This window comes from Symphodus melops (genome assembly GCF_947650265.1).
Source record: "Symphodus melops genome assembly, chromosome: 11".
NCBI classification, from domain to species: domain Eukaryota; kingdom Metazoa; phylum Chordata; class Actinopteri; order Labriformes; family Labridae; genus Symphodus; species Symphodus melops.
The window spans coordinates 15794243-15811523 of record NC_136701.1 but is presented as its reverse complement, the minus strand read 5'-3'; the positions used below and the strand labels follow the sequence as shown (position 1 = coordinate 15811523).

Here is a 17281-nt window from a genome sequence, read left to right as displayed (position 1 = left end):
CGTCCCTCATAACTAATCACGCACATGTACTACTTTAACCACGCGTGAGAAGGCAAAACACACGTTCACAAACACACACGCACACGCACACACTCAGTGGAAACGTTGCACTGCAGACCAGACTGACGTGACTACACTGCCAGCTCACTCTGCCTGCTCCGATGAAAATAAACCTTCCAGTCAAAACTGAGGGCGAAAAGAAGTGAGAGTTGTCCAAAGCATTCCAAAAATCAACAGCTGGGATGAATGTGAGGATTGTGAAACAATAAATTAAACCGAGATGGTTTAAAGTGCACATAAAATAGTCCTTGTTTTAGCTGTATTGCCTCCTGCTGTATGTAGTCCTTGGTGGTGATGAAAATGTCCTCTGATTTGTAGTTTAACTTGAAATACGCAGATGACTACAAAAATATACGCTGGGTATCATCAGCCCAATTTTTTTTTCCTCCCCTTGCAGATGCACGCAGCTCAGCGCTCCTCGCCGTTCTCAGCTCAGTCTTGAGTGGCGCGGCTGTAGCAGCAGAATATTTGGCTGTAAACAGAGACACAGTGCTGTTGTCTCGATGCGAAACGCAGGCTTTTAGGAGACGGTGAGTGCTTCGAGGGGGATTTTGTTACAGAGAGGGTCGTGTCATCAGTGCAAGCTGGTGAGGGAACACCATTTTCTTAACATTTTTTGGAAGGTGTCTTTTTTTTCTCTCTCGCTTGTGTGTGCGCGCGTATCCGAGCCGTGTCATCCATTCGTGTTTGATTGTTTTTATGCTACATCGTAAGTACTCACTGTCCGTTTTATGAGTCCTTGTCCTAGGCTGTCTTGGCTGCGATGCTGTCTTTTGGTAAATGTCAATGTTTTATCCCCTTGGATATCATCACGTAGGAGGCAGGGAGCGAGACAGCGAGAGAAAGCGCGATTGGGGCAGAAAAAAAACTAGGAATCCTAGGTGAAAATGTAAGAGGATTTTTATTTAGCTGCCACTGTAAGAGAGATTAGGGCGACAGCAGTGGAAGTTAAATTGTGCTGCATATAAAATGGGCGGGCTGCTCTTTATATTTGGTTGGTACAGCCTATTTTGAAATGCGCTTGGATAAAGTATCCATGCACTTTATTTATAGGCACTAATGATCAACTTCAACCTTGATTTTGAAGCAGGCATTGCAGCATTGAGCTACATTTGTTAGTTTAGGACATTTTTTTTATGTTGTTGCTGACAGACTGGGAGAGTTGAACTCACTACAGCGTCACCAATGAACAGTGAGAGAGACCTGCGCATATCGTCAGCAGCCGCTTCTCCAGCCTCTAGCTAAAATTCGTCAGATCTGAGATCACAGAGGATTTTTTTCTCATTCAGTCCGTCTAGAAAAGCTATTCTGAAAAGTTTGAGGATATAGCCAGCGGACACCGAATATAAACCCGATTCATCTGCTGTAAGTGATTTTTCTCAATTCTCCTCGCTTTTTTCGTCCGACAGAACAAGGGGAAGAGGGGAGTAACACTCGGATTTAGAGAGCGACGGTTTGTGCTGCTGGACGCCGCTAGAAACGAAGACGAGTTTTACTGGGGAGAAGGGGGGAGTCTGCCGTCGAAATTGGGACCGTTTAAGGTGGGATTTTTTTTAATGGCTAAAACACAGGCGTCTGACGCTTTTCACAGGCTGCCACGGACAGCGTTCCGAATAAAACAGCATCAACGCACATTTGCTTAATTACTCCGCCACGCACGGACTGGATCGCCATGCATGTATTTAGAGCAGCCTTGCAAGGGGATGCCAGTTGCATGCAAAAATTCTCGCCAGCTGATTATATGTTCATAAATCGTCGTGGGGAGAGAGAGAGGGGGGGGGGACATTTTCCTGAATAACTTAGAAAGTGTGCGGGATTTTCTCCTCCATTCGTAATCTCCATCATCCCCCTGCTTTGTCAAATCCTTTTCAACCAACGGATTTATTTTTATTTTTTATTTCATTTCGAGAAGGCATTATGTGTCCCCTCGACTCCGATTTGCTCAGAGTGAACCTTGAAACATTACAAGCAAGTGTAATGGGGCATTGTCTTCTATAGGATGTATTCCAATGCTAGGAATTTGTGATATACTGCTTTAGCGCTTTTCTCTAAGTAGAAAACTGGTCGACTCATGGACACACCGATTGTGCCATCATAAAAATGAACCGTGCATACGAGAATTGTGTTTTGCATGCGCAATAGCGCAGGCTAATTGCTCACATACTTTATGACCTGGCTGACATCATAGCTTAATGATTGATGGTGAAGCGAATGGTCTTATTTTTAGGGGTATTCGGGGTTGATATTGCGGTATTGCGCGCGTTTCACATTGCAGGGTATTAGAGGAGGCTGTGTACAGGTGCTACACGCTCACACGCTGTTGTGTGGTCGATGATGTGTTGCCTTGTTCAGTCTTCATCATTATGCGCTACAGACATGCAGCCATGCTCAGGCTTGTGCGTATTGAGCGTCAGCTATGAACGATGTATTTACACTTGATCTCCTTTCTCATCATCTACAAGCTGAGAGGATATTTCAATCAGGTCTCCCACATAGTTAAGGTGCAGAATATGTCTCTGTCAGGGTGACAGATAATTCAAAATGATGATGTAAATCTTGGAGGGGGCGCCTGTGTCAAGTGGCATGTGATGGCCCAACGCATGTGGCAGGGCCATTTGGTTTGATTCATGCCCTGTCAGTGAATCTTTGAGGGATGTTAAGGAGTAAAAACCTCCCATAAAACATCTCCAGGGGGACCAGTGGGACCAGGACCTTAGTCCCAACAGCTCCCACCTCTGCTGTTGTTGCTCGGGCACATCTCCATGCTTGTTGACACTTGATGTGGTGACGTATTGTTGGGGGTTAATAGAAGATCCCTGGCTCATATGACTTGGTAATGATGCTCAGTCTCTCTTCCTCTCTCTTTGACCTCCAGCAGTGAAAGGTCCTCATATTGCAACTATGTGTGGACGGAGCAGGACGGCCTTTCTGTGTCTGTGGGCTTGCTTGCTCGCCGCCGTGCTGGGTGGGAAAAGGTAAGAATGAACTTTAACTTAAAATGCATATATACTTGTGTACTAGCAGGTGTATGAATGCAACATATAATCTGCACGTATCATATGTTTTTAAGAGTTCCAAAATCCATAAGTGTATATTGTGATAGACTTGCGCTCCAACTTTAGACCTAACGAAGTCTAACTTTTGTTAAACGTCCCACTTTTTCTCAGGTATTTTTGTATTCTGCAGCTGTAGGCAGAGTTTGAAACCGCTCCATGTGGAATCATTGTTTTCATTGTGAAAATTATTAATGTAATGATGTCATTTGGTAAAGTGAAATTTGGGGGACTCACAGTGAACACCAAGCCACATTGGGAATGTAAGAATTACCATTTGGCTCCCAACAGAAATGTTGTTTTGTTTGCGAAATGGTCCACCGCCAAGCAAAAAAAAATAAAATTGAAATATGTCAGCAATGGTGTGCAGCCAGTGCCCGAAATATTGGGTTGATATTGTGTCTTTTTCTGATTCTTAGTTGTTGTTTTTTTCAACTTGGATTCCACATTATTACAGAGCATATTCACTGTGAGTGCAAGTAGGGGATCCCCACAGGACACACAATGTGTATTATTGCATAAAGGTAATAAGTAGTACAACACAGTGAGAGGAGAAAAGTAGCCGTAATAGCCACAACACAGTTTTTATTTTTTTTTTCTGAGTTCTCTAGACTTCTCTAGACTCAGATTCCAGACCTGCATGCTTTGTGCGTGTGCTGCTCAAAGATATTTGGCACACATTTGTGCACATGTGTTTCTGACAGTGACTGCAGGGACAGTAGGGCTCATGTACAGACACACTTCTCAATGTCATCTCGGATGTGTTGGATGTCACCTAACCAGAAGCAGACGCGCAGAGAGAGAGAGAGAGAGTGAAAGAGAAAGAGTGATTGGATGCGAGATGACAGCAATAAGATCTATCGGCATGTGACTTGCAACTGCATTAATTCCCACATGATTCAAATGCTGGGACAGGCAGGCATGTTTGGCAGAGCTCAAAACAATCGAGCTGCACTAGTTTGATTTCTGTTGGTAACTTTGGCATTGAATACTGCAGCACATACAAACAGAGACCAGGAGCATAGAAGTTAAAACACAAAGCAAAAAAAAAAAACTCAATCTGCTTGAGACCATTGGATTCTTATAGAGAATCATGGAGAAACTGACACTCATCTGCATGGTTGAATAATTCAGCAGAACTGTCAGTTGACTTGAAGGCTGATGTCATGAGATGGTCCATATTTCTTCTCTAAGTGACAACCACAAACATCAGCACAGAGTCCATGTTGCTGCATGTACAGCCTGAGCACATGCAGAAGACAGATGGGACGTGTCCTATTTTAAATCTACAATGCATCTGCGATTCATCATGACTGCTGGCTGATTTGACCCAGGTTTCAGATGCACTGACTATAGCAAAAGGGATGGTGTGATTTACTGGGTGTGAGAAGGTGTAAAAAGTACTGATTACCTGACCAAGAAACTGTCACTGCAAAACTGCAAAGCAATTATCACCCAAAGATTTACTGTATTATCCAGTACACCCCCTCCCCCATTTTTTTTTTTTTTTTTTTGAAGTCAAACACGGACTCAATGTTCTCACACACACACACACACACACACACACACACACACCCTCAAATACACACCTTGGGGGATCTCAACAAGACACAATAATCAGGAAGACCTAGCACTCTTCTACAGTATGCTGCCAATGAGAGAAATTGCCTTATAATTAGATATCCAAGGGACAAGAGAACAAGAAAAGGAGAGGGAGAGACACACATTGGCAGAGCAAGTGTGAACGGCACTGTTGCTGTTCAGATGACCTGTAGATGGGGATGGTGTACAATGTTTTATGAGGAAGTGGCCCCTGGCTGATAAACATGTGTATTCTTCCACAGCACCTTTTTCTCTCCATTGTTCGTCTTCTACTTGACATACAACCTTAAGCCCCCTGTCTCTGTTTTCCTTTAACACTGTAAAAAAAAAAAAAAAAAAAAAAAAAAAAAGAATGTTGAAGATGAATGTGTTCCATATTATTCTCTCTATTCTTACATGAGAGAAGATTGTCTACAGGGTTGAGGTAACAAATATAATTTTGGGTTATTATGAAAAAAGGCAAAAAGAAAAACAAAACGGAAAGTTCGTGGTGAGATGGTATGGTCATAGATTTTCTTCATTCTAAAGTGTATTTGGAAGCACTGCATTCTCAGATCATGTTCTGAAAGGATGAATTGCTTTCCCTTGTATTTCCTTATTTATAGTATTTCAATTCATGGTGAACTTGAAAAAGCAAAGGGACACTTTAGCTTGTTTTCTTGGGAGTAAGACAAGTGGACAACAACCCTTAGGGCGAACCAGAAAAATGTTTCTGTGTCGTACTGTGATGTAGCAAATTGTAAATGTGTGAATAAATACAGAAAAAATAGGAAAATTAAGAAGGTAGGGATGAGGTCAATTTTGTTCCTGTTGATTGGCTTATTGTCTTTTTTTCATAGCTGGCTTTCCAGACCTTTACAAGACATACATCTTTGTTTTAAATGTGAATATTAAAAGGTGTTACCTCTGAAAATGACATTGAACAAAATGGCTCATCATAGTTTGAACAGTTTTAAAAACTGGCTCATGGTTTTCAAACAATTCTTCATTTTTTTGGCTAGATACATGGAAGACTGCTTGTGAATTAAGGGGAATTGGGGGCAGAGAGATTCACATTAACCCTTTTATATAAATCCAAATGTGACGTGGCTGGCACATCCCTATTTTTAAAAGAAGAAAAACTGCTCAGCAGCATCAAACTCAAAGCTCCAGGATCTGCTTCAATCCCGCAGCTTTGACTGTGAGCCGCGTCTCTCTAAAACACCGCTCCCCAGTTTCACTTAACAGAATCCTCACCTTATCCCAACCTCTGCCTTTTATCTCCCCCTCCACCATCGACGCCATCAACTCTCTTTTTTTTTTTCTTCCTCGTGTTTCTTTACAGCTTTCCCCACAGATGTCACTCTCCCTCCTACTTTTCCCTTCCTCCCGTCGCAGGTCCCCCGCAAACTAATCTTGATGACCTCTCCCTCTCCTTGAAGCTGTATGGCACTATAGCAGAGCTTGTTTCCAAACACTCGCTGTTTATTTAGCATGCAATCAAACCTTACAGTACTGGCAGGAAAATAGGGTGGGGATAATCAGTATATACACACAAGCAAACATTGAAAGGAAAAGGTATAAAAGCATGAACGTATGTGCACACAGCCTGAGCATATTGTATATGCATGCATTAATGCGTCAGGTATGCAAACACACATGCACATACACCCCTCTCTAAACATTCCTGTGGCGTTCCTACATAAATGATACACAATTAGGGGCTGTACGCCTGATCACGAGTGTGCTGAAATATTTATGCTCAGAGATGCTGCAAACTGGGCTCTCACAATCACTGATCGTGACTGTTTTCGGGGTTGCTCTAAGCATTTTGTTTCATGTTCAAAGAGCACATTCAGCAAAGCCTGTGTGGTCTATAAAAGACCAGATTATGGTATAAATAATGCAGTGTGATTCTTCTATTCTTTCAATCTCTGAGATTGGTGCGTGTTGGTGTTTGTGCATGGAGAGCTTTTCTGCGTTCGTGGTCTTACACACTGAATCTTAAGCTAACGCCAACATCTGTGTCCTGCGAAATACACCGATTTTCCAAATCAGTCAATCAACCAATCAGTATTTGTATCGCACTAATTCATGACAAATGTTATCCCAAGACACTTTACAAAAGAGTAGGTAAAAGACCTAACGCTTTGTTAACGCGGGATAATTTTAGCCTCCCAGGATATTTTCCACCCTTCTACACCTCTTGCTTAATTTTATATAAAAAGGTACTCTGTGGTAACACTGAAAAATGGCAAAAATGGCAACATGCGTCACTGTTATTGAAGTTTTAACAGAGTTTTCTTGTCCATTTGTACACAGTGTGATTCATGAGGCTTCCAGTGTTCTTAAGCAGAGCCACGTTGCTAACTACAGAGCACTGATCCCCTGTTCCTGTCTTTGATATATGATTCATATGCAGAGTTTCTTTATACTCTTTTGGCAGTTCGGACCATGGTTTTGGGCTCTCACTGTGACGGCTTTAAATCTTCTTCTTCTTCTTCTTTGCTTCTTTGCCAGCTCTGGGCAGAATGGCGTGACAGATGAACAGAAAGATAACACCACAGTGTTCACCAAGATCTTAGACAGCCTTCTGGATGGCTATGACAATCGCCTCAGGCCAGGACTCGGAGGTCAGTAAACCCAAGTCATTGCATGTACTTTGAACCTCGTGGTGACTGGTTGAATCATTGTTTTCGCTTTTAGCAAATAAGGGAAAATCATCCCAAAAATCCCTTGACTTCATAGTTATATCCATCAGACTAAATATCATGGAGACAGAAATCTTTCAGATCAGATTGTGTGTGTGCGCATGTGTGTGATAATATTAAAAAAAAAAGAATAGGACACTCATTTGTTACCTGCTGCTTTTGTAAAACAGTGAATAGTCACAAAGCCAGCAATTGTAATAGAACACACTGAACGTGATTTCATTGCGTGGGCTCGTCTTCACTCTATCGCCTACTGCCCATTGTTAGAGAGAGAAGAAACAAAATGGCAGAGAGATGGAGAGACAAATCTAGAAACAGAAAATGTTGAAAACAGAGAAAAGGGAAGGAAAGACGAGAAGAGAGTTTAAAAAAAAGAGGAGAGAACAGCAAGAGATAATGTGAGAATCGGTGTGTGAAGGACACTGAGGATTGCACAGCGTGATGCTGTCAAACAGACAGGCGAATAAAAACCAGGGCCTGCTACTGTAGGAGTTCAACTGCAGAGAGGAAGAAATTATGGATTATGATGGGTATCATTCATAAATCATGCTGTCATATTGGGGCTTCAGAATCACAGGAAAAATGTCTCTCCCCCACACACCCTGCTACTGCCTTTGATTGAATCGTCACAGACCTACTTTTGCTGTTAGTATTGGCATATTTTCAGTATTACACCAATGCACATATTTATGAGGAGATCGGACCAGTGTAAGTGGAATGGAGCTGACCCCGAAGCCTATAACCGCATAAATGGCTATCAACGTCCAAAATTGACATTTTCATGGTTTATTTTCCTCCAATATGTTTGTGTGTGTTTTGATATATGAATCTGAAGCTATAGCCAGGTGGGCTTGTATTAACAGTTAGTTAGGGGCTAGTGAATGCCATTGATAGTCACTCACTCTGGCAATTTCCTGCTTCAACAGAGAGTGTAACCGAAGTCAAGACGAACATTTTCGTGACTAGTATTGGACCAGTTTCGGACCATGACATGGTAAGACTCTTTTTGCCTCTTTAAATGTCACCGATTTCACCCTGTATCCCTTCACCCTCCGCCATCCACCCATGTGTCTCCCCCCCTCAGTGGCCACAACTGTCTCTACGCTGTGAGATAATTATTAATTTGATGCTTCATTCCATTAACTCCTGATGTGTTAATAAACCTGTCACATGTGTGAAACCTTTTTTTTTTTTTTTTTTCCTCTCCGCTGCACAGTTTGTAATCTTGCCTCGCATAAATGCCGCCACTGACTCGTAAACATGGCCGCATGTGACTCTCATATGCCTGTGGGAAAATGCTGTGAATCACAATTTCTCTATATTGGATTAAGATTACTAATAATTATCGCTTTAAATGTTCTGTTTGTTTAGCTTCAAGAAGACCCATGTATATTTCAGTGCTGTCCTCTAATGCTAATCCGTCTTGACTTTGAAATGTGGAGCATGGAAAAATGTGGAAATTTATGTTCAATATTGACAGTTAACATATGAAAAGACAAACCAAATCCATTAAATAAAACCTGGTGATATACTTTATAGTTAAAAGGGGTTGATACTTCACAAGTGCAATCTTATCAAACAGCAAAAATCAGTCGTTTGATGTGTTTTTTGCTTATATTTGGAAGGTGAAGAAGATTCTGTAAAGGGGTTCTTGTCATGTATGTCAGTGCGATGAGAACATTTGATGTGTCAGGCAATGAAAAAAAAAAAATTTGAAATGCAACCATCTAAATGCGAATCATCACCTTTAAGATTTTTTTTCATCCCTGTTCCATATGCTACCCTTCAAAAAAAGGCTTTGGGCTGTTCAAACATGAACATCTGATCTTTACCCTGTGCACCGGAAACCAATTAATCTCCTCCAAATGTCTCACTGCCTCTCCTTTCCCCACTTAAAGAAAAGGAAAGAAACACTTCTGTTTTATGCACGTGATGTGTCTTAGTGTGTGTGTGTGTGTGTGTGTGTGTGTGTACTCTATTTGACATAATCTCATTTAATTGCACTGGCTGACATGCAGCCCAGGACTATTTTGCTGCTGTGTTGAGGCCAGAAGGAAGAAGCTGAAGAACATGTCCTCCATCTCCAGTCTGCCCTGTTTTCCCTCCTCTTTTTTTTTACCTTGAAGCTTTGTTTCAGTTCATACTAATTATCTGAGTGTGGAAATAAAGGGGGGGGGGGATTTTACAGCCCCCTTTTACTCCGTCAGCCAGTCGTGGGGAACCATTAAATTCTCTTTTTTTGAGTAATTTTGATTAAAGAGAAACAAAACTCCCCTGCAGATGAATGCTAACAATAACCTTTGATGGCTCTTACCTAACAATGAAAGACCAAATGCCCAAGGCTGAAGTATTATCCCTAATGTGAATGAAGCTTATTAAACTGAGATGACCACATATACAATGAAAAGCAAAATCATTTCAAGAGAGCAGTTATTACACAATGGAAGCATACTTTTTAAAGATTCTAGCCAGAAAACCACCTGCTATGTAAGCTAAAGCCTTTAACATGAAGAGACATTTACCAGCAGGGAAACTAAGCCAACACAACCGTGAGAAAGTCACAGTGACATGATCTAGAGAGAGAGGTAGAAGTCCGATGGTGAAAAGAATATCATGTTTACTCAGTATCTCCAAAAAAACTTTATAAAGGAGAGAAACAACCACAGAGTTTGACTTCTTCTTTTTCCACCTGCAGGAGTACACCATTGATGTTTTCTTCAGACAAAGCTGGAAGGATGAAAGGTTAAAGTTCAAAGGCCCGATGGCTGTGCTGCGTCTCAACAACTTGATGGCCAGCAAGATCTGGACCCCCGACACCTTCTTCCACAACGGCAAGAAGTCAGTAGCCCACAACATGACCATGCCAAACAAGCTGCTGCGAATTACAGAGGAAGGCACCCTGCTGTACACCATGAGGTAGGCCAACATGCTTTACCACGACATGAATGAACCAAAGACTTCAGTGTTCAGTAGCTTGGAGGTAAAAAAGCGATGTTGTGCCATTTAAATATCAGTGCCAGAGCACATTTGATTTCTCAGGAGAACGGAGGGTTAAGGGCAGACCGAATTTACAAATTCTCAATTAAACAGAGGGTGATCGATGTCATCTTATGAACAGTCTACAAAAGCATTGTGAAATAAAACTATACCGGTGCTGGTCAATGATTTTCTACTTCAACTTAGAAACTCTAACAGGTTCCCCATAATTGTCTTAAACAGCTGCGGACTGACACATAACGCAAACAGAAATAAAGCATTAGCTGGTGGGCACTCTTAGATGAAAATTACAGCACATTTAGAGCATTAATACATTTTTGCAGCAGCAGAATGCTGTTTTGTTGCATTGACTGATCATTTCTGTTGGTGAAAAGAACACCTGTCTGTGTGACTGACGTAGAAATGATGGAGCTTGGTTTTTGGAATTTTTCTTAGTGGCTGAACCCGTTGAGAATACATTGCATTGCTTTGTTGTGTTTACTGGTTGTGGTTTCAATAGTTCTAGAGGCTCAAACTACACAAGCAATAACTGTAAGTTAGAACTATCGCTTGTTTTGGATGATAGCCTTCGAGTTTAATACTTGTAAACAGTGTTTCTTGGATACATTGCTTTACCAGTGCTTAACTGTGACACATAATAATCCACATTATGGTGACATTCATGGCAAGGACTTTCACTACACTACTAAATTTCAGTTTTTATATATTATTACATTTTTATGGTTATTTTGCAACCACCGTTAGCCATTTATGATGTGTATCAACTATATGTTTAGTATGATTTGTCAGTTTTCCATTCCAGTAAAAAGTTATAGATTTTATCCTGATGTGATTGATCACAATGGGGATGCTCTCTGACAGTTACGGTCGGAAGATAAGGTATACGACCAACTGAGCCGGGCTTAAACCCACTCGTGGCCCTACGGTAGCCTTCAGCAGAGGGCGGGTAAATAAAGGCCTTAAGAGAGACAGCAGGAACCGTGATGCACACGGGACTCTAATGTGAGCTGTCTGAGTCAAGGATCGTAAAACATTTGTTTTAGCATGTTTACAAGCAGGGGGAGGGGGTTTAGAGGCGGAGCCCTGTATTGCTGTCACAGATGAGCGAGATGAAGGATGGATGGGAGATTAGTGTGTCACGGGTGGCCTGACATGCTGTTTTTCACCAAGCTGTCAGGAAATGGAAACCCACAGCTCAGGCAACTGGAGCGTTTTGTGTTGGTTTTGGGGTAAAAAGTATAGCAGCAGTTTGACTGTGTCGGGTGCGAAAGAGATTACAAAAAAAATGTGACTGCACATGTTCCTGGTGCTTTACTGCGCTCCGATATTTTTAAATCCTCTTCCTCAATTCTCCACCGGTACTGTCAGCCTGTTAGGTTTCATCCTTGCGCTGCATATGCTTCATTTTTCCTTATTTTTTTGTTGCAACTTTTTCTTTTTCTAGACTTACGGTACGAGCAGAATGTCCCATGCACCTGGAAGACTTCCCTATGGACGCCCATGCTTGTCCACTGAAGTTCGGCAGCTGTAAGTGGCCTCTCGCCTCACACACAACCTTACATACGTGCTCGAGAAAAACACACATGAATGCACCAAACATACATATAAACACATGTATCTCTGTGACAAACTGTCAGAGCCTTATCCAACTGGAAGCACAACCCCTGCACACGCCTCTGATAGGGGATGACAGTGCGGTAACAGCTGTCCTCCCAGAGGATCTGTTCCCGCCAAGGCCCCTCTGCTCCACCCTTTTCATCCCTGCAAGACCCTGGAAGACCCCTTGTGAAGACCTGTGTTTATCCACAGAAGCAGTGTCTGTAGTACTTATAGAACATCACACCAGCTGCTCACCACTGACAGCTACCTCTTCCTACCCCGATTATCGTGGATAAGACGTAACAAGAGATAAGAATGATGAAGAGAAAAAAAGACAGTAGCATTGTAGGGGGAGGGGAAGAAAAAGCAAGCAAGAATACAGCAAAAGTGAAGCAGAAAGAGAACATCGAAATGCCTCCCTGCCATTCTGAAGACAGGCGCACAGTGTGAGTGAGAGGACCTAGCCTCAACCCCCCCTTCAAATTGAACTCACTCCCTAAATATTTCAGTGATGAGCTCTCTTCCTTATGCTGCAGTCTGCTGAGGAGCCATCCTTTTCCTCTGCAGTGGCCGAGCCACGCTGCAGCTTTGACAGGTCGGGTGGCCGGAGGGAAGGGAAGACTGACTTGGCTCTTTTAAGGTCATGTTGTCCTGTTGGGATGTTGTTTGTTTGCTTTCTTATAAGTCCAGGGGATAACGTGAAGTGACACGACATCGCAGTGCATCACGTGTTCACATGTTGGAGAAAAGAGGAACAAAATATGAAGCAGGATGATGTTTAGATGATGAAAAAGAGATGAGATGAAACACTTGAACAAGGTGAAAGAAAAGGATAATATGCTTAGATAGCAAATGAGACAAGACAGGCAGGTTTGGGATGAGAGCAGCAAGACACGATGCAAGGGGACAGAATGAGACGAGGTAAGGATTTAAGTGGAGGACCTCGTTTCAGATTTGTTTTTTTCATTTTTTTCCTTCTTGCGGGCATCCCGAGCAGCTCCAAAAATACAGCCTGGAAAGGATCACGTGACAAGCAGACAACCAGCAACAGAATAATTTAGAACTTTTCACTCTGTTTGTCCTCGGCAGATGCCTACACTCGAGCAGAGGTGGTGTATATATGGGATAAAGGGCCTGCCAATTCTGTGGTGGTGGCAGAGGACGGGTCCAGATTAAACCAGTACGATCTAATGGGACAGAGTGTGGACTCTGGTGTGGTGCAATCCAGCACAGGTAAGCTTCAACAGGATCCTACTCTAAATGAAAGAGTTTGTTTCATAAAATAATATTTTCAAGGTAAATTCTGCTTTTAGAATTCGTCTCATAAAGCTTGTAGTTAGATCCCATTTAAATTACACTTACATTCTTTGGCAGTCCCAGATTAGGCTTTGCTGTGAAATAACTTCTGCTTGAAAGGAAGTTATACATTTCTATTAAATAAATGTGGCTTTTATTTGTTCATAAGCAGAGCTAAGTCAGAGGAAATGACAAAAGATTAAATCTAAACACATTCACAGTCTTCTTTAATATTTCTAACCGGGAAAACGCACATCTGAAACAGCACTTTTTTTTTTTTTTTTGCTCTACGTATGACAGCCCATGTCCCAGATTTCATAATTTCCCTACCGACCTTTACGCCCCTTTCCCACCTCCTCTTCCTCGTCCTCCATTGATACTGGCACAAATTAGTGACAGCGTTAAATGGGTGACCTGTTTGCTGTGACGTTGGCTGCAGGCAAAGAGTAATGCTTTAGACAGCTCTATCCCCCGAGCAACGCTTAGCTTTACTTGCAACAAGCCCCAAGTGACTGTATCTACCAGCCTTTATCGAATAAACAATGTTGGAACATAAATAGGTTTTATTATTTGTTATATTTGTTGATGTCTCTGGAAATACTTGAAAATCAACATATTGTTATTGCCAGATTAAATGCAAGTGCTTTTCCTGTTCTTGCGTATTTTCTCTGAATGCACTGATGAAATGGAGTATGCCTGGATACAGCGTTTGCTGACAAATTACACCAATAACTCTGCCAATAAATCTCAAATGCAATAAAAGTGAAGGCCAGAAATACAACAAACCATTTGGAGATAAAAACTCTATACTATAGGGAACAGTACAATAGATCTTCCTGTTTATAAAGTATAAAGTTCGTCTGCACTTTTGTTCCTAAATTCTCTCTATTTTTTTTTTTGCTCGCAGGAGAGTATGTTGTGATGACAACCCACTTCCACCTGAAGCGGAAAATTGGTTACTTTGTGATCCAGACGTATCTCCCCTGCATCATGACAGTCATCCTCTCCCAAGTGTCTTTCTGGCTCAACAGAGAGTCCGTCCCTGCCAGGACTGTGTTTGGTGAGTGAGCTCCTCTCCCTCCTTTCTAAACATCTGTGGTTCGAGAAATGAGCACAGAAAACAGAAGGTTCCAAATCTGTTCTTGGAAAAAAAAAATGTCTTTGGCAGATATGATGACAGGAGACCAGGCTTTCACCCGGAACTATAGTGCTGTTGAGCACGACTCTAAAACTAACTGGGCTGAAAGTTCCACTTGATGGAACCGATACTAAAAACAGCTTTTAAATGTTATGCTGCTGTGTGTTACAACATTACACCTTGTACTTTTTTTCCCAAACAACCAAGTTCTCAGCTTGAGTTATATATTGTCAAAGAGTAACAGTATTTGAAAAATGCAGTGCTTTCATTCTCAAAGCCTTGATTTTGTCCAATCTTGAAAAAAATGAGGCTTTATTTTACTGAGTAGGAATGCATCTCTTTTCAGTTGGAAACAGTCTAAAAGCTGTTTTCTTGTTTGCCATGACAGTAAATTACTCTATCGCCACCTGCTTTTCTCTATTCATTAAAAAAAAAATCTGAGAATTTGGATTCTGTCAATGAATGGATGCTGTCAATCGCCCTGGAGGGCAGCGTCTTTTCTTTGCACCAAGATGTGATAATGGTTTTTTTTTTCTGTCAGTATTTCTGACAGTGTCAATAACACAGCTTAACTGACGACAAGACCTTAGTGTGCGAGACGCTGCTTCAACAGACGAAGAGAGTTCTATTAAGTTTATTTTGAGATGGATGACTGACGGCTTTGTACCAGTCAAACAAAAGCAAAGGCTGGAAGAGATTCGTTGATGGAGACGAAAGTCACTCATTCAAAAAAACAATTTAACACTTTGGGAAATGAGTGTCTCCCTTAAGGAGAGAATACAATTAGCGTAGCTTAGCATTAAGCCTGGAGCGAGCAGAGACAGTCAGGTTCAGAATATTGTTCAACAACCTCTCCTGAAGTCACATTGTTCACGTTGTTTAATATCAGTCTCGGAATCCATCTTCTTAAGACGATGTCCTTTTGATTGCGCTGGTTATTGTGAACAATCCAACTCGCAATATCAGACGCGAGAATGAGTTGGATTTGTTTTCTTCACCTAATCTCTTCGTATCTACACAAAGTGGCCTGTAGAACCAGGACTACAAGTGTTTAATTTGAAGTCAAAATGGTTTTGTGACCAAAAACGTTGCCCTTCGCTTTATGTATGTGCATATTGGTTTATAGAGGCTGATGAAATCTGTACTTAGGAAAAAAAAAGGACACAACTCTGCAGCCTATACTTTGGGGAACAGTGGAGTGACTTGCTGATGCTCTGCTGGTTGCCTGGCAACCTTGACAGAATGATATCAAAGTCCTGCATCAAATTCTCAACAAAGATATCGAACCCACCTGTTTTCCAAATGTCAAACTACTCCTTTGAAAAATATCTGCTGCTAAATTGTGGCGTTGAACAGTTTGTTCTCCTCCCTTCTTCGCTGTCCTGTCTCTGCACCAATGAGGTGGACAGGAGCTTTAATCAGTAGTGGCTGGCTGCAGCAGAATTTCAGGCACAGGGCTCAGTGTGAATTCAGATTTACGTGCTCTGAATGTGTTTCTACAAGTGCGTGTGTTTGTGCCTGCCTGTTTGTATGTGTGAATTAGTGTGCGCTTGTGTGTGCACAGATTGGCCCATGTGTGCTGTGTGCATGGGTCTCTGCATGGGTACGCGGGTATTTGTATGTGTGTGTGTGTGTTTTTGTGTGTATCTAGTGAGTATCTGTCTGTCTGTCACACTAATGTCTTACATAATAGCGCCCAAAAGGAAAGCTCTTGCTAGTCTGCAGCATGCTCGGTAGCAGCAAAGCACAGCAGCAGGCAGAATGTCCTTGAGTTACCTCAGTCTCTACTCTTTCCTATTCTTTTCTCTCTCTCTCTCTCTCTCTCTCTCTCTCTCTCTCTCTCTCTCTCTCTCTCTCTCTCTCTCTCTCTCTCTCTCTCTCTCTCTCTCTCTCTCTCTCATAGATGCCACTGGCCCACCACTTTAAAAGCTTTCACTGAAAAAAAAAAAAAAAACATTATACATGCACCAGACTTTACATTTCTGCAGCAGATTTTTTTCTACAATTTTTTTGGTGCCTTCATATGCATATGTGCATATGAGTGTATGTGTGTGCCACAGCTAGCTGGCTACCTGCGGTGCTTGTCACGTGTCCAGGGGAAATGAGGATGGCCTAGATTAGATTCATACAAACTATCTAGGGCATGTGCGTATCCCTCATGCTATCATCGCGGGTTCTGCTTCATGAGATTACATGCATGCACACATGTGCACGCACGCACACGCGCACAGTTGAATAAACACATGTACATGCTTTATTTTTTTATGGAGACACAGAGCAGCAGAGCATCAAAATAATACGAGGTAGGTCATCCTTATGATTAAAATGCATCATCAGAGACAGCAGAGGAACGAGCCTGTTCCTTAAAGAGGTTACAAAGTCAATATCGCTGTAAATGAATCATTAAAAAGACATAGCAGACGATCAAGATCATTCAGTGCCTTCTTGATCCTTTGGTTATTATCGAAGTCAAGGATTTATGCTGTATATAAAACCACTGAACATGTGACAAGTGTTGTCAGGATGAAAGAGTACAATGAACCGTCCTCACAAAGAGCTCTTACGGTGCTTAGTGCGTCTTTACTGGAGTGAATTATACGATAAACTCAAACTAAATCAAAAGCTTCCTGGTGATATTCAGCCTATATCCATGAATAATGTGCTGCATGTTCCTGTCAGGCAGAGGTTAATGCTGTCACTGTGTGTAACGTTAGCCGTGTAAAGGGGGGGAAATGTGTCTCAACACCTCTGGTTCCATTTGTCTTGTTTCAACATTACGTTGCAGTCAGTATACAGTGATTATTTTGAAAGCCGGGCTTGTAATTGTGCCATAAACGTTCAGTCAG

At 41.9% G+C, this 17281-nt stretch overlaps 1 protein-coding gene across 7 annotated transcripts in view; it reads left to right on the top strand.

Annotated features, from left to right (window-relative positions):
• Positions 1 to 438: 438 nt before the first annotated feature.
• Positions 439 to 17281, top strand: part of gabra1 (gamma-aminobutyric acid type A receptor subunit alpha1) — a 30936-nt gene continuing 14093 nt past the window's right edge. Inside the window, exons 1-8 of one of the 7 annotated variants that reach the window (XM_079356665.1) lie at positions 439 to 590; positions 2939 to 3035; positions 7215 to 7327; positions 8332 to 8399; positions 10101 to 10321; positions 11847 to 11929; positions 13091 to 13234; positions 14205 to 14357. In XM_079356665.1, the coding sequence (XP_079212791.1) occupies positions 2962 to 3035; positions 7215 to 7327; positions 8332 to 8399; positions 10101 to 10321; positions 11847 to 11929; positions 13091 to 13234; positions 14205 to 14357 (856 nt within the window). In that variant the 5' untranslated portion in view covers positions 439 to 590; positions 2939 to 2961. The other 6 variants (XM_079356661.1, XM_079356662.1, XM_079356660.1 and 3 more) reach the window with 6 other exon arrangements.